Source organism: Lepus europaeus, chromosome 5 (genome assembly GCF_033115175.1).
Source record: "Lepus europaeus isolate LE1 chromosome 5, mLepTim1.pri, whole genome shotgun sequence".
In the NCBI taxonomy this organism is placed as follows: Eukaryota; Metazoa; Chordata; class Mammalia; order Lagomorpha; family Leporidae; genus Lepus; species Lepus europaeus.
The window spans coordinates 3266987-3290189 of record NC_084831.1 but is presented as its reverse complement, the minus strand read 5'-3'; the positions used below and the strand labels follow the sequence as shown (position 1 = coordinate 3290189).

Sequence of the window (23203 nt, the reverse complement as noted above, 5' to 3'; positions counted from 1 at the left end):
GCCTCTGTGCTGTTTGTGCTATGTGTATGTATACCTGTGTGTGTACCTGTGTGCATACTGCACACATGTATTACCATGTGTGTATACTTGTATGTGTGTGCTGGTGTGTGCCATTGTGTACCTGTGCATGTGCCTGTGTGTGTACCTGTGTGTATACTGCACACATGTATGTACCGTGTATGTATACTTGTATGTATGTGCTGGTGTGTGCCAGTGTGTACCTGTGCAGGTGCCTGTGTGTACCTGTGTGTATACTGCACACATGTATGTACCATGTGTGTATACTTGTATGTGTGTGCTGGTGTGTGCCAGTGTGTACCTGTGCAGGTGCCTCTGTGCTGTTTGTGCTATGTGTATGTATACCTGTGTGTGCACCTGTGCCTATGGGTGTATACACCTAGGTGTGTGTACCTGTGTATGTGTGCTGTGTATGCCAGTGTGTTCCTGTGCATGTTCCTTAGTGCTGGTTGTGCTTTGTGTGTGTATACCTGTGTGTGCACCTGTGCCTATGGAGGTAAACACCTATGTGTGTGTACCTGTGCCCATATACGCACCTATGTGTGTGTACCTGTGTGTGTCCTTGTGCCTATGTATGCACCTGTCTATCCACATGTACCTGTGTGTGTGTGCCAGTGTATGCCTATGCCTCTGTGCTAGTTATGCTGTGTGTGTTTACAACTGTGTGTGCACCTATGTGTGTGTGCGTGTGTGTGTACCTGTGCATGTGTCTCTGTGCTGGTTATGCTGTGTGTGTTTACAACTGTGTGTGCACCTGTGTGTGTGCGCCTGTGTGTGTGTGTACACGGCATGTGTCTCTGTGCTGGTTGTGCTGTGTGTGTGTACCTGTGTGTCCTTGTGCCTGTGTATGCACCTATCCATGTGTACCTGTGTGTGTGCACCTGTGTGTACCTGTGCCTGAGTCTATATATGTTCCTATGGGTGTACACCTGTGTGTGTGTGTACCTGTGCATGTGTCTGTGTGCTGGTTGTGCTGTGTGTGTGCACCTGTGTGTACCTGTGCCTGAGTCTATATATGTTCCTATGGGTACACCTGTGTGTGTGTACCTGTGCATGTGTCTGTGTGCTGGTTGTGCTGTGTGTGTGCACCTGTGTGTACCTGTGCCTGAGTCTATATATGTTCCTATGGGTACACCTGTGTGTGTGTACCTGTGCATGTGTCTGTGTGCTGGTTGTGCTGTGTGTGTGCACCTGTGTGTGTACTGTGGGTGTGTACCTGTGTGTGTACTTGTGCCTATGTATGCGCCTATGCTGATGTACCTGTGTGTGTGCCAGTGTGTGTATCTGTGCATATACTGTGGGGTGTGTGTGTAAGTGGATCAGGGAGGGAGTAGTGTGGTCTTCGATTCCCCACTAGGGGAAGGCAGGAGAGGGGAGGTGAGAAGGCGCAGCCCTGTCTCCCGCCTCAGCAGGTCTGGGGGCACAGAGGCCTGGCTGGGTGCCGCTGGGGGGGGCCTCCCTGGGAAGCAGAGGCGTAACCCCCCACCTTCTGACTTGCAGAGGAAGAGGATGGTGGCCTTGAAGGCTTCGAGGACTTCTTCCCTGCGGAGCCCGTGAGCCTCCCCAAGAAGAAGAAATCCAAGAAGCTGAAGGAGAGCAGGTCCAAGGGGAAGCGGAAGAAGAAGGAGGTGAGGGCAGCGGGGTGGTGCCGGGGACCGGCGCGGGGCTGCGTCGCTGCCGCCGGGGGAGCCCGACTCCCTGGCCTGCAAGTGGGAGGCAGTGAGTGAGTGTGCGGGGCGCGGTGCCCGGAGGCCCTTCCCCGGGCAGAACCAAGCGCCTGTGTCTGAAGCAGGGGTCCTTCCTCCTGGCCTGGCTGTCCTGTGCCGGGGGCTGCCTGGCCCCAGCCCTCGCTGCCGCTGTGCGGCCACTGCCCGCCTGGCTGCCCCGTGTCCTCTCACTGCGTCCTGATGGAGAGGGCGGAGGTGGGAGAAGGTGGGCGGCCGCGAGGGGCAGCGTGGCTCTCCTGGAAGCGCCGTGCGACCCCTGCACCTCTGGTTCTGAGCCGTCCGGCAGGAGAGGCTATGACCAGGGGCCGGTGGGCTGTGCCCGGCTGAGCGCTGCCCCCCGAGCTGCATCTCGCAGCTCAGCCTCGGGAACCGTGGGCCGGGATGACGGGCACCACGGGGCTGACGAGGAAACGCGGTGGGCTTGGCGCTGAAGCCCCGCCTACTCGGAATAGCCGCCTCCCACCCCTCCCGTGTGCCAGTTGCCCGGCTCTTGTGAGCTCTGTGGCTCCTGGCAGACTCAGGGCTGGGTGGGGCTGTGCACCTCACTTCACAGTCTAGGGAGCAGGCTCGGGGGGGCCTTGCCCGTGGCTGTGGCCATGCGGAGATCTGGATCCAGGGCTGACAGCCGTGTCCAACTTGCCACCCACCAGGCCTGGTCCTCCCTGGCTGGCCCGCCCCAAGGGGACCCACCTGACTCACCTTGCTGGGGGAGAGCCCAGGGAAGGCGGCTGGGGGGCCCCAGGCAGCACAAGGAAGCAGGGGAGGGAGGCTGGAGAAGACCCAGAGGAGCAGGCCCCGGCTCAGGCTGCCGCACCTGCTGGGCGTTCCTGGCGGCCCCCGAGTGACTTCACGCTTGTCCCCTGAGTGACTTGGGGTCACTGAGAGGTGTGGCGTGAACAGGAACATGACATGTGTGACTCGGCTCTGTGGGTTTCTCTGGTGGCTTCAGGGGGGCAGAAGTGGGGAGACCCCCAGGGAGGGGGAGATGGTGGTGGCTGGGGGGGGGGGCGGCGGGAGCTGCTGCCCACGCCCCTCTGAGCCTCGGTCCTTTGTCTCCGTCCCACCTGCTTGCGTTTTTGGGGGCAGAGCAGATGTGGGTGAGCAACGCACCTTCATGTGCGAGGTGGCTGTGGGAAATAAGCGTTCTGGGCGCCCTGATTTCTTCCTCGCGTGTGGGCGTCAGCCAGGGCGGGGCCCCGGTCCCCACAGTGGCCACCCAGGCAGGGCTGCTGTTGAGGGAGAGTGGGGGGGCAGGGAGGTGTCAGCCCCACCTGCCCTGGCCGGAACCACCTCTGTGAGTCCTGCCTGGTGGTCAGCCCTTCTCGCCTGCCTGTCCCCTGCACGTCTTCCTGGGCCTGCCTCGCGCTGACCCCGTTGTCTGTACCCGTAAGTCCCCTTGGTCTGGGCTATGCCCTGAGAGCTGTGCTCTCTAGCCCTGGCCCCACCCTTGCTGTCTTCTATCCCAGCAGGTGTGTGTGCACGTGTGTGTGCACGCGTGTACATGTGTGCCTGTGCAGGCACTGCCCATTCTTCCTCTGGTGGGACCCTGGGCTCCTAGCCCGCCTCCGCCGGCCACCTTGCTGCCCCTCAGCTCTGTCCACAGTCTGAGCTGGCGTCCGTGGTTGATATGTCTGTTCTCAGGACACCCACCCTCCACCACGGGTCAGCGTGGCAGGTGGAGACCTGGGTGGGGGTCCCTGCAGGGCGACCGGGCATCGGGGCCCTGCTTTGCCTGCCGCAGGCCTATGCTCTGAGGCACAGGGGGGATGAGACTCCCTGCGTCCATTGCCCAGATGGGGAAGTGGAGGCAGGGGAGGCGTGAGGACTCCAGGCCTAGAGGCTCCCCACGGAAACGTGCCTTTGACTCAGGGGGGTCCTTGAATCCCCTGCTGCAGCTCCCTGCCCCCTCCATTGCTGATACCTCCCCTGGCCCCTCAGGCTGCGTGCTGGGCCGCGGGTGGCTGGATCCGGCTGCTGGGCCCCAGCTTGCAGGTGCCGGGCATTTTGGTTGAGTCTGAAATTTTGTTCTGCTGCCGCTGCCACCCTCAGACTCGGGCTCTGGGGGCTGGGGCTTGGTGACAAGGGCGGGGCTGCCTGCTCCGGCACCCCCTGCCCAGGCCTCCTTGGCTTTTCTGCCCTGGCGACTTCGTCTATGGAAACTGTGTGGGCGGCAGAGAGGGGCGGGGCCAGCTGGACCTCAGGTCTCAGGCTCGGGCTGGGTCTGCCCAGTTCTCAAGTGCAGATGTGGGGGCACAGCAGGTGCACGTCTGCCCCTCCCCCTGCCACACCCCCAGGCAGGCCTGGCTGTGTTCTCCCTTCCTCTGGGCGCAGGGCTGGGCAGTACTCCGGTCAGGAAGCATCCTGGTTGGCGGGCGGTCTCTGGACAGAGGCGGGACCGGGGTGGGGGCGGTGGCCTTGAGCTGTGGTCCCACCTCTCTCTCGTTCTCAGCGTTCTTCCCTTCTCTGGCCGACACAGGCCTTCTCGAACGTGTTTTTGCCTTTGTCTGGGTTCCCCCGTCTCGGGCTCTTGGCTGTCTGTCCCTTGCAGGGCCTCGGGCATGCTCTCTGGCTCTCCCAGGCTGGACTCTGCTTCCTTCATTCCCAGTGTCTCTGCTGTCCTCTGCCTCCCTCCCCTTCTCCTCCCCACGCCCGCCTTCCTCCCCACCCTCCCTCCTTTCCGTCCATCCCCTCCTTCCTCTCTGCCGAAAGGCGATGCCCGTTCTCAAAAGACATCCAGGGCCGTGGTGGACAGGAGGCCTCCAGATGACTGGGTGGAACCCAGGCGGCCCCGAGATGACCTTGGGCCCGTGGCTGCCCCTCCCCTGCGTCCCTGAGAGCCTGGCGTCTCGGGCTGTCAGGTGCCAGGGGGTCCAGAGCTTGTGGCAGCCGGAGGGCCAGAGTCAGGGTCCCAGGACAGGGGCCGGGTGGTTTCTCCCTCTGCCCCTCCCCTCCTCTGACAGGTGGCCCCGAGATAAGGTGGCAGAGGGGCCCTGGGCAGCAGCTGGGGGTGTGGGCAGCTCGGAGTGGATCCTGATTTACATAATAACCGGGCTGCAGCCAGAACCTGAGCATATGTAGATGAGCCTCCTTGTCAGCCCCCCGCGTGCAGGGGGGGGGAATGATCTCCACCTGTACTGCAGCGGTTGCCATAGCAACCAATTATTCAGCGCCAGATTATAACTGTTTATAACCCTGGTGAATGGAAGGCTCCTGTTTCATTCTTTCTTTTCGCCTCTCCATCTTGAAGGACCCCAGACTCTCTTTCTGTTTGAGTTCTGGTGCCTCCTTTTTTCGGGTGATGCGACATTGGCATTGAGTGTGGAGGGTGGGGAGGAGGAGAGGGAGACGGAGGCCTGGATCCAGAAACATCTATGGAGCTGAGAGGGAGGAAGGGCACCACGTCCCAGGACTGTGGTCTGCGCCCTCCGTGAGGCTGGGGGCCTCAGAGCAGAGGCCCCTCCTGCCTGCCCCCACCTCCTCGCACGCAGCCTGGGGGCCGAGTCTACGGCAGCTTTGCCGGTGGCGCCTGCTGGAGCGTCCCCCCCATTCCTGCCCAGGGTGGCCGTAGCGGGAAGGACAGCGCCAAGGTCGAAGGCCCGACTGTCGTCCCGGTTGTCACAGCTGCGGCTTCGTGTGGTTGCTTCCGTGCCCGGCTCCAGGCGGGCCAGGAGCTCTGTTAGGGACTGTCCGGGATTCCGGGTCTGGGCCTGGGTGTCGTCCTGCGAATGCAGCTTGGCCCACAGCTCCCCTCCACGAGGTTCAGATCCGGGGCAGCTCCTTTGCCCCTGCGTCTGGGTCTCCTCCCTTCTCGGCGTCTCTGGATGGGATCCTGTGCCCCCACGGGTCCCTGCTGTGGGTCACTCCGCGAGTCGACCTCAGAGTCGTTTGCAGCGTCCCCGGCCGCCTCCCCCACCCTCTTTCTCTGCAAGGAAAGATTTGGAAAACACAATGAAAGCGAGGCCCTGTTCCAGAAGTGTTGGAGCAGCTGCAGGCTGCAGAGTCCTGCTGCCCACCCTCGGCTGGGCGTGTGGGGAGGGCGGGCCCGGGCGCCCGGTGCCGTGGGGGTGGGCTCCGTTTGATGAAGGCTGAGGGTCAGGACGGGGATGTGGGCTGGGGGCCTTGGGGAATCAGAGCTTTTGTCTCAGCGCAGGCAGACCTAGGAGGGAGAGCCACGATTGCCTCAGTGGACTGAGCCCTGGGTAGGCCGCTGCGGGGGCGGGGGGCGGCTGGGGAGCCGCGGACCCGCGGTGCCCTGGCTGTAGCCCGTTCCTTCCGCGGATCTCCGTCCTGCCATTCCCCACTCAGCTCTTCTGGCGGCCTGGCCCCGCCCCCTTCCACTGCGCACACCCCGTGGCTCCTGCCAGACAGCAGTCTGCCGGAGGCGCCGTCCTGCTTCCCTCGCCCCGCCCTCCTCTGCCTCTGCTGCCCCTGGGACGAGTCCCTGCCTGCTCCCCATCAGGTGCTGGGGTCACGGTCCCCGAGGGGTCACCACCACGGCCCCTTCTTGTCCCAGTCGTGCCGCTGTCCACAGGCACCTCGGTGCACTCTGCCCCAGTCGGTGCCAGTTTTGGGGAACGCTGTGGGTGAGGCCGGGTCACTTCCTGCGCTTTGTGTCGCTGGCTGTATCTGTGGCATCCAGCAGAGATGGGGTGGTCGTGGGCGCTCACAGAGCTAGGACTGGCTGAGAGCCGAGCACGGGTGCCTCGTGTCTGGCTGTGGCCGGGGGCAGAGGGCTGCTGTGGCCTGGACCAGCTCCCCGCCCAGGGCGTGGCGCCAAGGCCTGGCCCTCACCAGGCTGCGTCCGTCTCTGAACACGGTTTCTCTGCGCTTGGCTTTCCTTGGTGTCGGAATGTTCGAGGCCTCTTCTCACGTGATCTCCTGGGTCACGGAGGAAGCTGATTGGCTCAGTTCCTAGGCTCACAAGTGGCAGTGCCTCCCCGGGGAGCCCTAGGACCCACAGACAGACCACGTGGGAGTCGGCCGTGGCTGCTCCAGCCTCCTCCCTGTCGGGTTTGCAGGTCTGCCCGTCGGGCGGCCTCCTCCATCAGCCCCTGTCCATGGTGCTGAATGCCACAGTGGGCCCCTCTTCCCATCCTTCCCTTTGCTGGGGTGAGAGCCGGGTAGATCCTGTCTCTCAGGGCTCTCCAGGAGCAGAGCTCTGATACCCTGGGGAAGATGGACATCCCTGCCTGACCCCCATCTCCCCAAAGGTCTGAGGCAGAGCCCGGGCTCTGTGGCCTGGGACCCTGAATCGCCACCAGTTCCGGGCCAGGCTCAGGCAGCGTCTGGGCTGGGAGCTGCCCCGGGGCCCTGCGTGACTCAGTCAGTATTCCGGGAAACAACACACAGGGGAAGCAGGGAGGCCCTGCTCCTGCCAGCTGCCTGCCGGCTGCCTGCTGCTCTGGGCACCATGGGCTAACGAGGTTTGTGAGGCAGGAGGCTGGCGGGGAGAGTCGGGAACTCCGGGTGTGTGGTGGGTCCTTCCCAGCTGGGTCTCAGGGACCCTGCCCGCCCTCATCCAGCTGTTTGCAGCCTCTCCTGGGAAAAGGCAGGTCATCAACTGTGCTATAGCCTGAAGGGCAGAGGTCAGGCCAGAGGCCTCCCAAGGTTCTCCAGGGGGGACCCTACCACCCTTGCTGCCCCCCGTTCTCCTCTCCCCCTTCCAGGCCCCTGCCCCGTGCCCCCCGTGCCTCCCTCTACCCCACTGCTCTCTCTAAGCTTGCTTTTCCTGTTCTGTCTGCATCTCTTCCCAGCGCTCTCTTTGCTCACCTGGAGAACAGCTAATAGCAACCACCAGGATGCCAAGCGCCGGGTGCCAGCCTCTCCCGCAGGCCCGGGCCCTGCCTTTCTAGGGGGAGGCCCTGGCTGCAAACAGCGTAGCTCCATATAAATGGGCCACTTTCTGCCTTAGAGCCAGGGCACTAAAGCAAGCCAAGCTGAAGAGCCGCCTGATCACCTTGTCTGGTATGGAGACAGGTGGCCACGGTGGGAGTGGGCTCCTGGAGAGCTCGCAGGCTGGTAAACCGGGGTGCGCCCCCGCCAGTCACAGGTTTCATGGGATAAAGGTGATTCCATCGATGCCTGCATCGCCGAGCGCTCAGTGCTGGAGCCCAGGCGGCCACACGGTGCCGGATCTCCCGCTGCTCAGGGCTTCTCCTGGGCATCACGCCCTCCTGGCTTCACGTCCTGTCACGTGGCACTGGGTAAACTCTCAGCAGCGGGTTAAGCCGCCTGTGGCACCCAGCATTCCGTCTGGATGCCAGTTCGAGTCCCGGCTGCTCCACTCTAATCCAGCTCCCAGCTGATGAGCCTGGCAATGCAGCAGATGATGCCCGAGCGCCTGGGCCCCCTCCAGCCATGTGGGAGACCCGGATGGAGTTCCAGGCTCCTGGCTTTGGCTTGGCCACCCCTGGTCATTGCAGCCATTTGGGGGAGTGAACCAGCAGATGGAAGCTATCTCTCCCTCTCCCTCTCTTTCTCTCTCTGTAACTCTGCCTTTCAAATACATAAATCTTTTTTTTTTTTTCATCTCAGCATCCCTTGGCAGTGGGTCATGAGTGGAGCAGGACCTGAGCTCGCTCCAGGGGTGTCTGAGCAGGCTGGGCTGGGCTTGCCTGGCAGGGGAGGCCTCTCTGAGCACGAGACCTTGAGTTGTGCTGGCCCCAGGGTGGCCCTGTGGCTGGGTGTCAGTGCTGGGCTGTGAGCCGCGGGATGCTGATGGGGGGGCGTCGATGGACTTGACCAGGACTCTGGATTTCCTTGGGGCCTCTGGTCCCTCAGCGCGCCCCCTCCCCTTCCAGGGGAGCAATGACGAGCTGTCGGAGAACGAGGAAGATCTGGAGGAGAAGTCGGAGAGTGAGGGCAGCGACTACTCCCCTAATAAGAAGAAGAAGAAGAAGCTCAAGGACAAGAGGGAGAAAAAAGCCAAGCGAAAACGGAAGGAGGAGGAGGAGGAGGAGAACGACGACGGATGCTTGAAGGTAACGCCCTCCCGGGAGCTGTGTGGCATGCGTGTGCACACGTGTGCTCGCCCCGGATGTCGGAGGCCAGTTCATTAGAGGTGCTGTAGTCGGGTGTCTCGGAGAGTATTGGAGGTCACGCCGGGGGGATCTGGGAGGACATGGCGGGAGCCACAGCCCGCCTGCACACGCGTGCAGCTGTCCCTGGGAGAGTGATGGCGTGAGTGCGAGCCCAAGTTCAGTGTCAGGAACCTCTTGCTCGGAACAATCTGGAAAGTGAGGCCACAGATGGAGTCTGTGCCACAAGCTGTGCTGGACAGCGGGGTTTGTGGCGGGCAGGGAGTTTGGTTCCTGAGCGAGCCCCCGGGGTGCCCCCTGAGCACGGGGCAGAGACGTGAGGGACCCTAGGAGAAGCCCCTTGCTGCCAGCCTGGGAAGTGGTGCGGACCGAGCCCGGGTCTCGGGCCCTCCTGAGGCTGCCCTGTGCCAACTCGGCGGGGACGGGCAGAGGCTCAGTGTGGGCCGGCAGTGGACTTGCAGACGCCGGCTGTGTAAACCTTCGCACGGTGCCTGTGGGTGGAGGGCAGCGCCGAGTGGTCGCGGTACTGGGTGGGTGTGTGAGAGTCGGCTGTGACTGGGGGCTGGGGGGCTGACAGCTGTGAGATGAACCTCAGTGAGCAGTCCAGGGGCGGCGTCTGCCGCTCGCACGCTGGGCTCTGCGCCTGCGTGGGGATGCCGGGCCGTGTGCCTTCAGGAATGGCTGTGCGTGTCGTGGGGACCAGCTCCAGGGGCTTAGGTGGTAAAGGGGTTCGGGAGGGTTGAGAGGCTAGGGGCTTCTGGGTGGTGGGACCCTCGGATCATTCTCTTTCCTCTGTGGGGTCAGCTCCGGGTTGAGGCCGGCGCACTCACGGCTGGGAATGCGTGCAGAGCAGTTTGGGGCTCTCAGCCCTGTCTGGCGGGAGCGAGAGCAGGTCACCCCACTGTCCCCTTGACCGGACTGCCCCAAGTCACATGACCACTCTGACCAGGGGCTCTGACCCAGGAGGGGCGGAAGTGGCTTCATGGACCAGAGGCTGGGGCTACCTGGAAGAGGTGGGTGTTGGGGGGGAGTGAGGGGCAGGGTTGGGTGCCAGGTGGCTGACACAGCCATAGATCTCTGCTCTGAGCACCTGGACCATTTCCCCATTTTCCAGAGGGGAAAACTGAGCCATGGGGATGTTAACTAGCTTGTCCACCTCGTGGTCACCGCCAGGATGTGGCGAGGATTCAAATGGATGCAGCGCTATAGCCAGTGTCTCCCTGTCGGTCCTGGTCAGCCTAGGGCTTTGTGGTCAGCAAACCCCCAGGCTGACCCTCTCGAGGGCTCCCTGGGTGTCCGTGGGACGTCACGTGGCTCCCGGCTTCCTGAAGGTGAAGCAGTGGCTCAGAGGCCTTCTCAGGGCTCCGCCCCCAGCTGGCCAGGTGCCCCTTCCTGTCGCCGGAACCTGGCAGTGGCCTGTCCCTTCCCGGGGTGTGGGGGAGGCCTTGTTCCCCTTCAGCCCTGCTCCCTCCCCAGGGGCATGTCCTCTCCCATCTTGAAGCTGCTGTCGGTCCTGCCGTCCAAGTCCCCGCTTCCCGCAGCTGGAAGTGTGGGTTCTGGGCCCGCACAGGACCCCCTGCCCTGCGAGCAGGCGGGAGGTCCCCAGTGGGGGCTGGCAGGTGAGATCTGTCCTAACTGTGTGGCAGACATAAGCCCTCCCCTCGCAGGGCCCTCACCTCTGGCCCCTGTGTCTGCAGGAGCCCAAGTCCTCGGGGCAGCTGATGGCCGAGTGGGGCCTGGACGACGTAGACTACCTGTTCTCGGAGGAGGACTACCACACGCTGACCAACTACAAGGCCTTCAGCCAGTTCCTCCGGTGGGCAGGGGCCGGGCGTCTGTGCCTCCCCTGGGTGACAGGCAGAGCCGGTGGGAGGGGCCGGTGGTCCCGTCTGCCCCGGGAGCCTTGATTCAGCGTGGCCTCCCTCAGGCTGGTTGGGGTGGGATGGGACACCCGAGGCCAGTGCCAGAGCCCGAGCGCGCAGGTGTGGGAGAAGGGCTGGGCCCTGCCCTCACCCTCCCGCCCACCCCACAGGCCGCTCATCGCCAAGAAGAACCCCAAGATCCCCATGTCCAAGATGATGACCGTCCTGGGCGCCAAGTGGCGGGAGTTCAGCGCCAACAACCCCTTCAAGGGCAGCTCGGCGGCGGCGGCGGCGGCAGCAGTGGCTGCGGCCGTGGAGACGGTCACCATCGCCCCTCCACTGGCCATCAGCCCCCAGCAGGTGCCCCAGCCTGTGCCCATCCGCAAGGCCAAGACCAAGGAGGGCAAGGGTAAGGCCCTGAGCCCTGCCTGGCAGAGCCCCTCCCCAGGGAGACACAGGGCAGCCGGGGCCGCCTCGCGGGGGACCTGGTGCTCTCCGTGACCTTGGGCCGGCAGCCCTTTCTCGGTAGCGACATGGCACCGTGACTTCTGCTCTGCCTGTCTTTTGGCCTGGGGAGCTGATGCAGGCGGAACGCTGGGAAGTCTCTGCCCGGCCAGCAGAGGGCCTGGGAGGCGGCAGGGGACACCCTGGCTGCTGGGAGCTGCGGGCTTTGGAGTCCGAGGAGCCCAGGGCTAGGGCCGGCCACTCTCGCCTGAGCACCTGCTCTGTACAGGGTCCTTCTCCAGGGCCCTGGGGCGCGCAAGTCCCTGTCCCTGGGGCTTTAGTGTCCTGGAAATGCAAAGGAGTTTGGAGCAGGGAGCGGTGTGGTCGGGGCTGGCTTCCCAGGGAGTCCAGGGGTGGGGCTCAGTGGTGGGCGTCGCGGGAGGCAGGGCCCTCTGGCACTGGAATGCCCTGGGAAGAAAGATCCCTGGCTGGAAATGTTGGCTTCGTGGGGGTTGGAGGCATGCACGCCCCTCCCCCCGCCCCCCCGCCCCTCCCAGGGCCCCCGTGGTGGGGTTGGCAGCACCTCACCCTTCTGGATGCTCTGATGTGGGCTTGATGGGGGCCGAGGGAGGGCTCTGGCGACCTTGTGTTTTGGCCCCAAGGGGTGTTGGCTCCTGGAGCGGTGCTGGGATGCCAGGTCTCTGAGGGCGCCTGGTGGCCAGGTGTCACCCGTCAGAGCCTACCCCTTGGCCCATCCTCTCCTGGTGCCTGGGAGCTCAGGAGGGCCTCCCGGCCTGGCGCACCTGCCCACTGCCTTGGTTTCTCATTTGCTCTGGGCTTTCAATTCCCTGAGCTGCCTGCTCAGAGCTTGAAAAACTGAAACAGACTTTCTGTGGCGCCACCCAGGGTGCAGCTGGGTTCTCGGCTCCGAGTCCCTGCGTGCGGTGCGGCCGGAGGAGGGCCTGGGGCGAGGCTCCCTCTGCAGGGTGTGAGCCGCGTTCCGGCCCCCACCTTTCCTGGCAGCAGGCTGGGCTGCGGGGGTCGTCACTCCCCCGTGGCTCATTGCTCTGAGGCCAGCTCCACGCAGGCGGCCTTGGGGACAGCCGTGGGTGGTGCCAGCGCTGTCCCAGCCTGGGGAGGCTGCCTGCTGTGCAGAGGGCTATCAGCCCCAGGGCGTCCCTCCAGGGGCCCAGGCTTGCGCCACAGGGGTCAGCTGTGCCCTCAGTGGCCCTGCTGGCCGCGAGGGTGGTGGGAGCTCCATGGGTGCCGCCGGTTCCTTCCTGGGAGTGGCCGGGGGCGTGCAGTGTGCAGAGAGCTGGCCTCAGAGCAGGTCCGTTCTCCCGACTTGCGGGGTGCCGTGGAGCAAGGGCCGCACCCTGCAGGGCTCCTGATTGGTGGCGGGAAGTGCCAGTCAGTGGCGTTGCCCGCCTCCCGTTTTCAGGGCCCGGCGTGAGGAAGAAGATCAAGAGCTCCAAAGACGCCAAGAAGAAGGGCAAGGGCAAGAAGGCGGCCGGGCTCAAGTTCCGCTTCGGAGGGATGGGCACCAAGAGGAAGAAGGGCTCCTCGGTGAGTGCGTGTGCCGGGCCGCCAGGACTGGGTCACCGGGCCTGCGCCCACACTGCTCCTCCCGCTCCGCCTGCGGGTCTGCTGGGCCTGTTCCCCGTCTGTCTGCTGAGGGCTTCTCACTAGATCCTCCCTTTTCTTTAGTAGATTCATTTTTAAAAAAGATTTATTTATTTGAAAGGCAGAGACACAGAGAAGCAGAGAAGGGGGAGGGTCTTCCATCCGCTGGTTCACTCCCCAGATGAGCTGGGCCGAGCCAAAGCCGGGAGCCAGGAGCTTCTCCCAGGTCTCCCACGCGGGTGCAGGGGCCCAAGCACTTGGGCCATCTTCCACTGCTTTCCCAGGCCACAGCAGAGAGCTGGATAGGAAGTAGAGCAGCTGGGACTAGAACCGGTGCCCATATGGGATGCCAGCACTGCAGGTGGCGGCTTTACCTGCTATGCCACGGCACTTGCCCCTAGACTAGATCTTCCAAAGGCCCCTCTAGCTTGGGCTCCGGGCAGGGAGCTTTCTCTGGTCCGTCCTGCTGGTCTGGGAGCTCGCTTGGCTCCTGCTGCCCACCGCTGGGGAATCTGCTGGCGCTCTTCTGCAGCCCGATGGGACCTGGCCGCCCAGGTAGGGATTCTGGGAGCGGATGTGGAGGCAGGACCACCCTCCACTCCAGAGCCAGCTCTGGCCCCAGGCTCAGACCCTAAGCCCATGTCCCAGCAGCCTAAGCCTGCTGTCACCCATGGGGCTGTTTCCCTGTGTGGAGCAGCGAGCGAAGCTGTCTCTCTGCCCCTCTGGCAGCAGCCAGGACCAGAGCTGGAGCTGAGCTACTCTGGAGGGAGCAGGATGGCTGTGCCTGGGGGCTGTGGGTCCAGCTCAGTTCTGTACTCAGTTTGCTGAGTACCTGCTCAGTGCCAGGTCTTCTGCCCAGCCACGGCAGGCGTGCTCCTGAGGGAGGGAGCCAACGGTGCACCAGCAGGGGGCGACCCTGGCATGCTACGGTGCTGGGGGTCCCCTTAGGAGAGATCTAGGAAGGCTTTTTGGGGGAGATGTCCTTAGCCATGCCTTGAGGGGTGTGTAGGAAGTTGGCTGGATGGAGGAGTGGGAGAGCCCTGGAGGGTGGTGGGACGTGAGGCTGGCTGGGTGGGCTGGGCTGTGGCGTGAGGTTCCGGGGCCAGGGTCTGGGCTGAGATAACCCACAGGAAGCGCTGTTTCCGGGCCTCCTCCCTGCCCAGGCCAGCAAAGGCCCGGGGCTGAGCCCCTGGAGCAGGCCTCGGGCTCAGGTGCCCCCCCTTGCCCCGCAGAGTGAGGAGGAGGAGCGGGAGGAGTCGGACTTCGACAGCGCCAGCATCCACAGCTCCTCCGTGCGCTCCGAGAGCTCTGCAGCCCTGAGCAAGAAGAGCAAGAGGAGGCGCAAGAAGAAGAGGAGTAGGACTCCCCGGGGAGGGCTCCCGGGCCTCCGTGGGAGGGCGTGGAGGGTCCAGAGGCCCCGGGGGAAGCAGGGGAGGGCAGCCTCAGGCCTGGGTCTCTCTTGCTCCCCTTGCTCCTCACCCGGCCTGGTCTCTGCCGCAGGAGAACCCGTGGTGTGCGCTGCCCCGGGCACTCTCCCTGGCAGGTGGCGGCTGGGAAGGAAGTGCTCACCCACCATCCGCTCGTGCACCCCCCTCTACCCACCCCGCCTCATTGTTCCTTCCATCCATTTCTCCATCTACTCACCCCTACCCTTCCTTTCTGTCCATCGCTACCCTTTTACTGTCACAATTGTCCCCCATCATTGTGCACCCTATCTGCCCATCCGTGCATCCATCCATCCACCCATCCATCTACCATCCATTATCCACCCATCCATCCATCCATCCATCCACCTATCTGTCTATCCACTGTCCACCCATTATCCATCCAGTCAATGATCCATCCATCCACCATCCATTATCCATCCACCCACCCATCCATCCATCCACCATCCATTATCCATCCATCACCCCATTATCCATCCACTCGTGTGCCCATCCATCACTCAGTTATCCATAGACCCTTGTATCCATGCATCCACCCCCCCACCATCCATCCGTTCTTCCATTATCCATCATCCACCCAACAACCCATCCATTCGTCCATGTATCCATCCATCCATCCACCCACTCATCCATCCTCCACCCACCATCACCATCCGTCCATCTTATATCCGTCGCCTCCCCACCCACCCGTCTGTTCATCTATCCCACCACTCAGTCATTCATCCTCCCACGCATCTGTCACCCATCTGTCACCCGTCCATCATCCATTAAGCACCTGCTATGTGCCAGGCTGGCCCTAGGGAGGTGGAAATGGCTGCTACTGGAGGTGGGGACAAGGCCCTCCGTAACTGCCTCTCCCTGCGCCCCAGTTGACGACGGTGATGGCTATGAGACGGACCACCAGGACTACTGTGAGGTGTGCCAGCAGGGAGGCGAGATCATCCTGTGTGACACCTGCCCCAGGGCCTACCACCTCGTCTGCCTCGACCCAGAGCTGGAGAAGGCTCCCGAGGGCAAGTGGAGCTGCCCGCACTGTGTAAGCCTCGGCGGAGACCCTGGGCTCTGGGGAGGCTGAGGCCAGCACCTGGCTCCCCTGCCCCTGCCTGCCCACCGCGGGGCGGGGCGTGGCGTGGGAGGAGAGGAGCCAGGGCCCGGGTGGAGGTGGAGGGGACCCCACCCCGGTGCCTCCACCTGGATTCTGCCCCCACTGCAGGAGAAGGAGGGGATCCAGTGGGAGCCCAAGGACGACGACGACGACGAGGAGGAGGGCGGCTGTGAGGAGGAGGAGGACGACCACATGGAGTTCTGCCGCGTGTGCAAGGACGGCGGCGAGCTGCTGTGCTGCGACGCCTGCCCCTCCTCCTACCACCTGCACTGCCTCAACCCGCCGCTGCCCGAGATCCCAAACGGTGAATGGCTCTGCCCGCGCTGTACTGTGAGTGTTCTGCCCGCCCCGCCCCGCGCCGAACGCCCCGCCCACCAAGACCCCGCCCACCCCTGCTGCGGGCCGAGGCCCCGCCCTGGCCCGGGCCCGCAGGTCTCGCCCCGCCCACCGCCTCACCTGGGCCTGAAGACCCTTTCATGAGCTCTAAGAGGCCGGCGGTGGCAGTGAGCGTGCCGGGCGAGGCCAGAGAGCCGCCTCCTTTCTGGGCCCGGCGCTGCCTTCGCCCCGCTGGGGCTCCCTCGAGTACCAGGCGGCTTCATTGAGAGATTGGAGGCTCAGGGAGGGGCAGTGACTTGCCCAGCTGTCCGTTCAGCCCTGGGCCTGGAGCAGCCCTGGCCCTTCCTGCCTCGAGGCTGGGGGTGCTGAGAGGGTGGGGGTCCTGGCCTCAGTTCGTGCCCCCCAGGCCCCACCCCACCCCCTCCATCCAGGTTCTGGACTGGGCCAGGCTGGCTCTCCATCACCCTCTGCCTCCGGGCTCGTGTTGTGTGTCGTGTGTGTGCCTGTGTGCGCATGCGTGTCTGTGCCTGTGTGGGGCTCCTTGGGGGGCCCCTTTTGAGGGTGCAGCCTTCTGTGCTTCCTGGAACCCACAGGGGTCCTGGGGAGGGGGTCCGCCTGCGATCTGAAGCCCACCGCGGCCTGGGAGGTGGAGCGAGGGGCGGGCTTTCTTTACGGAAGAGGCCTTTATCCTAGGACCCGGGGGCAGGCAGCGGCGGGGCTGTCCCCCCCAGAGCTGTCTCCCTAAGTGGTCATCCCAGCCTGGAGGGCTCCGGGGAGGTGCTGTGGTCAAGGATTCCTCATCTTTGCCAGGCAGCAACTCCCTAGGGCCCTAGCACCCATCAGGGAGCCTGGGGGGGGATGGGGCTGCGGTGAGTCCCTGCCCAGAGGTGGTCCCTTGTGTCCGTGGGTCAGCGTGAGCGGTGATGTTCCCAGGGGGAAGAAGACCCACGGGCAGGGCGCGTCCATGTCTGGGGTTCCGCTGCCGGCTGTGCTGTCCTGTGTCACACACGGACTCCTTGTCCCACCGTGGTCCAGGACTGCCAGGTGCTATCCTGCTCACTGTCAGGAGCGTGGGGCCCACGTTGGCCGTCTCCTGTGTGCGCACACGCGTGGGCTCCTGAGGACGTGGGGACAGCGCAGCCTGTCGGAGGGAACCTGTGTGACAGCCGTAGGGCGGGCTCCTGTGCCTGAGGCCTGACCGCTTGGGGGCACCCCTCTGTCTGCAGTGTCCCCCGCTGAAGGGCAAAGTCCAGCGGATCCTGCACTGGCGGTGGACAGAGCCCCCCGCCCCCTTCGTGGTGGGCCTGCCGGGACCCGACGTGGAGCCAGGCGCCCCCCGGCCCAAGCCCCTGGAGGGCATCCCGGAGAGGGAGTTCTTCGTCAAGTGGGCGGGGCTCTCCTACTGGCACTGCTCTTGGGTGAAGGAGCTCCAGGTGAGGCCCTGGGCAGGTGAGCCCGGGCGAAAGCTCTGGCCCTCTGGTGGGCCCTGGGGGCCGCGGCCCCTCCCGCCCCGTGACCTCCGCCCTTTGCAGCTGGAGCTCTACCACACGGTGATGTATCGCAACTACCAAAGGAAGAATGACATGGACGAGCCGCCGCCCTTCGACTACGGCTCCGGGGACGAGGACGGCAAGAGCGAGAAGAGGAAGAACAAGGACCCCGTGTACGCCAAGATGGAGGAGCGCTTCTACCGCTACGGCGTCAAGCCCGAGTGGATGATGGTGCACCGGATCCTGAACCACAGGTGCGGGCCGCGGGCAGGAGGAAGGGGCCTGGCCACACACATTCACCGGGGCGGGTCCTAATGGGGGCTCCTGGTGCTCGTGGCCCTGGAAGGAGAGCCCGGGACCTAGACGCGCGTCTTACTGAGCACCGACCCCCAAGTGGCGGGGTTCTCCGTCACCGCGAGTGGTGGAGCCGGGCTCTGAGCCCAGCGCCCTCTGGTGGTGGGACCAGGGGCTGCAGCAGGCCGGGCGGAGGAAGGGAGGGAGCTGGCCCCGAGTGACCCGGCTCCTCGCTCCGTCTTGCAGCTTCGACAAAAAGGGGGACGTGCACTACCTGATCAAGTGGAAAGACCTGCCCTACGACCAGTGCACCTGGGAGATCGACGACATCGACATCCCCTACTACGACAACCTGAAGCAGGCCTACTGGGGCCACAGGTGGGCTGCGGGGCTCCACCGGGGCCGCCCTCGTGGCCTGAGCCCCGCTCACCTGTGCCCGCGGCTCTTCCCAGGGAGCTGATGCTGGGGGAGGACTCGAGGGTGCCCAAGAGGCTGGTGAAGAAAGGCAAGAAGCTGAAGGAGGAGAAGCAGGAGAAGCCGCCAGACACGCCCATCGTGGACGTGAGTGATGGGCATGGGGGGACACGCCCATCGTGGATGGGAGTGACAGGGACATGCCCATCATGGACATGAGTGACGGGCGTGGGGGACACGCCCATTGTGGATGTGAATGATGGGGATGGGGGGGTGGGCCACACCCATCGTGGACGTGAGTGATGGGGGTCGAGGGGACATGCCCATCGTGGACGTGAGTGGGGGGTTGAGGGGACAAGCCCATCGTGGACGTGAGTGATGGGGGTCGAGGGGACAAGCCCATTGTGCACGTGACTGATGGGGATTGGGGGGGGGTTCTGCCTGCCCCAAGCTTGGCCGTGGAGGACATAGCACGGCTTGTGCATGTGGGGAGTGGGAAGGGCCCCTCACAGTTGCACCGCTGTCACCTGGGAGGAGGCCCCGACTGTGCACTGAGCAAGGCAGGGCTGGCTCTGCCCTGAGCCCCCATCTCAGGAAGCCCAGCGTCTCCTGGGGCCCTGGCCGGGGTCCTCGGCACCTCACGGAGGAGGTGGCCTTGGGCTGCAGGAGAGGGGGCAAAGGGTAAAGCTGTGGACGAGGTGGAAGCAGCCGCTTCCGGCAGACGTGGGGGGTGCCCCGGATGGGGGGGTCACACTGTCCTTTGTCCAGCAAACACTGCGTAAGGGCCCACCCTGTCCCAGGCACCGGGTGGGGCTCAGAGAAAGCGGGAAACCTGGGAGAACTCAGCAGTGGGAGATTCTCCTTGACGGAAGCACAGGGCTGCTGTGGGGCAACCCAGCCAGGCCGGGAGTCGGGGAGGGCTTCCTGGAGGAAGAGGCGTTCTATCCACACCCTAAAGAAGAGTTGGGAAGGCAGAGAGGGGTGGGAAGAGGATTCCGGGTGGCGGGACCCACGTGTGCACGGAGCCGGCGGGCGGCCCAGGGTTCAGGGTGGGTCTGAACCTCTCCTCCCTCACAGCCCACGGTCAAGTTTGACAAGCAGCCATGGTACATCGACTCCACGGGCGGCACGCTGCACCCGTACCAGCTGGAGGGCCTGAACTGGCTGCGGTTCTCGTGGGCCCAGGGCACCGACACCATCCTGGCCGACGAGATGGGGCTGGGCAAGACGGTGCAGACGATCGTCTTCCTCTACTCCCTGTACAAGGAGGTGGGCAGGCGCGGCGGCCGGGGCCTGGCGCGGCGGGGGCGGGCGGCCTCACCGCACCAGGCTCTCTCCGCAGGGCCACTCCAAGGGGCCCTACCTGGTCAGCGCGCCCCTGTCCACCATCATCAACTGGGAGCGCGAGTTCGAGATGTGGGCGCCCGACTTCTACGTGGTCACCTACACGGGCGACAAGGAGAGCCGCTCCGTGATCCGCGAGAACGAGTTCTCCTTCGAGGACAACGCCATTCGGAGTGGGAAGAAGGTGTTTCGCATGAAGGTGAGCGGGCGGCCCCGGGGGCCCAGGAGAGGCGGCCCCCCGCCCTGCCCACCCCCCGGCCCCCGTGTCATCACCTGGTGCTCTCTCATCTCATACTGGGGTTTCACTCTAATCCATGGCCTCATACCACCGATTGTATCTGCGAAGACCCCATTTCCATAAAGAGCTCCCAGGCGCACGTGAGTTCGGGGGCGGGGCCGCTCTTCAACCCAGTGCACCTGCTGTGTGGCCCCCGGCCGGTCCTGGGCTTCACCGTCTTTCCAGCAAGTGAGCTGGCAGCCCGGGTCGCTGAGCTGTGGCGGGGGCGTCACAGGTGTGAGTGAGCGCCGGGCAGGGCATCCCCCCCCGCCCCCCGCACTGTGCCTCGGATCCCGGGGGTGGAGGTCTTATTTTTTAAAAAAAGATTGATTAATTTGGAGGATGGAAGGAGAGAGATTGACAGAAAGGATCTTCCATCTATGGTTCACTCCCCCAAGGCCACAACAGCCATGGCTGGGCCAGGCCAAAGCCAGGAGCCAGGAATTCCATCTGGGTCTCCCCTGTGGGCGCAGGGGCCCAAGCACTTGGACCGTCCTCTGCTGCTTTCCCAGGCCATTAGCAGGGAGCTGGATTGGAAGTGGAGCAGCCGGGACTGGAAGTGGCGCTCCCGACATGAGATGCAGGCATCCCAAGCAATGACTTAACCTGCCGCTCGGTGACCACGGCCCCTCCCCCATCAGGGTACTGAAGGGCAGGTTCCGATCCAGCGCCTGGGAGTGGGGGCCGAGGTTCTGCATTTATTTTTTTAAGCTTGTTGTTTATTTGAGACAAACACACCCAGGGAAACTGAGAGAGAGAGAGAGAGAGGGAGAGAGAAAGAGAGAGAGAGAGAATCTCCCAGCTGCTGGTTTGCTTCCTAAATGTTGGAATAACCAGGGCGAGGCCAGGCCAAAGCCAGGAGCTGAGAACTCCATCCAGGTCTCATTGTCGTTGGCAGGGGCCCATGGACTCGGGCCATCGCCTGCTTCCTCCCAGGGCGCACGTTAGCTGCGTGGGAAGCAGAGCTGAGACTGGAGCCCAGCCGTGGGCGTCTCAGCCTCCAGGCCAGGCGCCTGCCCCAGGTTCTGTCTTTCTCACCAAATCCCAGCTGGTGGGGCGAATGCTGCTGGTCCCCAGGCTACACTTTGACAGGCAGCAGACCCCTGGGAACTGGTTCTGCCCCCGGGAGCAAAGTGCTGGGGCTGCCGGCTGTCTCTGGGGGGATATATTTTCTCTTTCAAAGACTTGTTTATTTGAATGGCAGAATGGCAGAGAGAGAGAGAGAGAGGCATCTTCCATCTGCTGGTTCACTCCCCCAGTGGCTGCAATGGCCGAGGCTGGGGCAGAATGAAGCCAGGAAGTCCGTCTGAGTCTCCCGTGTGTGCCAGGGTTCACTGTCTTCTGCTGCCTTCCCTGGCTCGGTACCTGGGGGCTGGATCAGAAGGGCGTCGCTGGGATTTGAACAGGTGCTCCAGTATGGGATGCCAGCGTCACAGCGGTGGCTTCACCCCCTGGCCCAGTGCCGGCCCCCCGAGACTTCTTGGGTCAGCTCTCTCCAGAGCAGCCGGGGCTCCCAGGGGAAGTCCAGAAATTCTGATGGAGGAGTCCGGGGCCTCTGCGCTGGGGGGTCGTGGAAGAACCTCGCCTTGTCTCCCACTGGGATCCTGCAACAGCTCAGGCACGCAAGACTTGGCTCTCTTACTTCTTACTTTAAAAAGCTGTTGTGAGTGATGAATCACCGTGTTTGGTGTGTGGTTCAAACGCCCACAGCAGGGAGCCGAGTTCCAGTCCAGCTTCCTGCTGACCCCTGAGAGTGGCAGGTGATGGCCCAAGCACTTGCGTCCCTGCCACTTACCAGGGGGACCCCTATTAGCTTCTGGGTTCCTGGCTTCCACCTGGCCCAGCCCTGGCTGCTGTGGGGCCAGTAGGTCGAGGAGCTCTGTCTGCCTGTATCCTTCTGCTTTGTAAATAAAAATAATTTCCAGTCCCCTTAGCCATCCTGAGGGCAAGTTCAGGGGTGCTGAGTCTGTCTCCAGAACTTTCTCATTTTCCCAGACGGACGCTCTCTCCATTGAACACGGCCCTCCATCCCGCTGCCCGCCTGCCTGGCAGCCGCGTGCTGCTTCCTGTCCTGCTCCAGGGTGCTCGGATGGGTGGAGTCCTGCAGGGTTTGTCCTTGGCTGCCTGGCCTCCAGGTTCATCCCCAGCAGGTGTCAGGATCAGTCCTCCCCCGCCCCCCCAGCCAAAGATTTATTTATTTATTTATTTTTGGAAGGCAGAGTCAGGGAGAGGGAGAGATAGACGAGAGAGATCTCCCACGAGAGAGATCTCCCAGCTGACTGCAACGGCCAGGGCTGGGCCAGGTGGAGACCGGAGCCTGGAACTCTGTCCAGGTCTCCTACCAGGGTGGGAGGGGCTGAAGGGCTTGGGCCACCTTCTGCCTTCCCAGGCACGTGAGCAGGGAGCTGGACGGGAAGTGGAGCAGCAGGGACTCCAGCCAGCGTCTCGGGTGGCCTAACCCACTGTGCCGCAGTGCGTTCCGCTGCCTGGTGGGCCGTGTTCGTCTGTGGACACCTGCGTTGCCTCTGTTCCTCCTGTTTTGAGTAACGCTGGTGTGAGCGCGGTGGCCCAGCCTCCTCCTGTCCCTGTTCTGGGAGTCCACCCGGAAGCAGAGTTGCTGGCGCATCTGGGAATTCTGTTCCAGATGTTTCGAGGGGCAGCCTTGGCTCTGTTCACCACAGGGCCTTCCTGGCTCAGGGCGAGGGGGCGAGGCTTGGGGTGTGGAGTTGACCGAGGTCCAGGCTCCACGGGCCAGGGCTGAAGAAGCCTGTGCCTCCCTCTCTCTGTCCCTTTCTGCTCCCCTCACCTGGGGCCATGTGTCACTTTGAGAGGCAGCTTGGAATGGTAGTCCGTTTTGGGCTGCTGGTAACGTCGTGCCGGAGCCTGGGTAAGTTATAAAGAAGAGGTTTGTTTGAGCTCACGGTGGTGGCAGTCTGAGGTCCAGGGGCCGCACTTGGCAATGGCCTTGTTGCTGGCAGAGTCCCCAGGCACGACATGGCCAGACAGGGAGCACGGGTGCGTGTCTCCTCTGGTCTCTGCCGCCAGGATTCTGTCAAGGAGCCCCCGCCCTGATGACCTTGCCCGATCGCCATCACTCCCAGAGGTCCAGGCCCTACACACGGTAGTGGGATTATGTGTCACCTGCTTCAGGCTCACCGTGGGGTGACGCTCCAGCGCACAGGGGACAAACCACAGCCGTGGCTTTGCCAGGGCGGGCTCGGGCATCTGTGGGCCACCAGCCTGCTGCGTTTTATTTGCTGTCCAGTGTGGCAGTACTCCCTGGGCTAGTACAGGCCCTCCAGGAGTGCAGGGCCCCACCTTGCCCCTGGGTGTGCACGGGGTGTGTGGCTGACGCCCCCGCCGGGGCAGAGCACCTGTCGTGGGACAGTGCACCTGGCACGTGCTCCACCTAGGGGGCTTCAAGCCTGGAGCGGTGGAGAATTTACGACCGACGGCTGCAGGGCGCTCAACTCTCGCTTCTCTGTTCCGACCTGGCTCTACCTGGGGGCCAGGGTTGGAGGGGTGGGGTGTGTCAGCCTGAGGCCCCCCGGGTGATGGAGGGGGAGATGGCGCTTGGTGCACACGGTTGGTCATGGATGAAGGACCGAGCGCAGGGCCGGGGCTGCAGCTGGCACCGTTGCTGGCGTCGCCGCTGCCATCCGTAGCTCCCACCTCACCTCTCTCTCCGGTACCGCACCCTGGACCTCAGCCGTCGGCCGCTGCCTTCCCGTCCCGTCCCAGGCTGGCTGAGCTCGGTCCCGTCCACACCACGTCCCGGAGTGTTTGG

At 63.9% G+C, this 23203-nt stretch overlaps 1 protein-coding gene across 1 annotated transcript in view; it reads left to right on the top strand.

Annotated features, from left to right (window-relative positions):
- Nucleotides 1–23203, top strand: part of CHD5 (chromodomain helicase DNA binding protein 5) — a 50645-nt gene that overhangs the window by 9924 nt on the left and 17518 nt on the right. Inside the window, exons 2-15 of the mRNA XM_062193077.1 lie at nucleotides 1519–1646; nucleotides 8546–8725; nucleotides 10480–10598; nucleotides 10815–11053; nucleotides 12530–12654; nucleotides 13944–14067; nucleotides 15026–15192; nucleotides 15370–15591; nucleotides 16824–17030; nucleotides 17130–17341; nucleotides 17628–17759; nucleotides 17834–17942; nucleotides 18873–19064; nucleotides 19138–19338. Of these exons, the coding sequence (XP_062049061.1) occupies nucleotides 1519–1646; nucleotides 8546–8725; nucleotides 10480–10598; nucleotides 10815–11053; nucleotides 12530–12654; nucleotides 13944–14067; nucleotides 15026–15192; nucleotides 15370–15591; nucleotides 16824–17030; nucleotides 17130–17341; nucleotides 17628–17759; nucleotides 17834–17942; nucleotides 18873–19064; nucleotides 19138–19338 (2357 nt within the window). The remainder of the gene's footprint in view (nucleotides 1–1518; nucleotides 1647–8545; nucleotides 8726–10479; nucleotides 10599–10814; nucleotides 11054–12529; nucleotides 12655–13943; nucleotides 14068–15025; nucleotides 15193–15369; nucleotides 15592–16823; nucleotides 17031–17129; nucleotides 17342–17627; nucleotides 17760–17833; nucleotides 17943–18872; nucleotides 19065–19137; nucleotides 19339–23203) is intronic.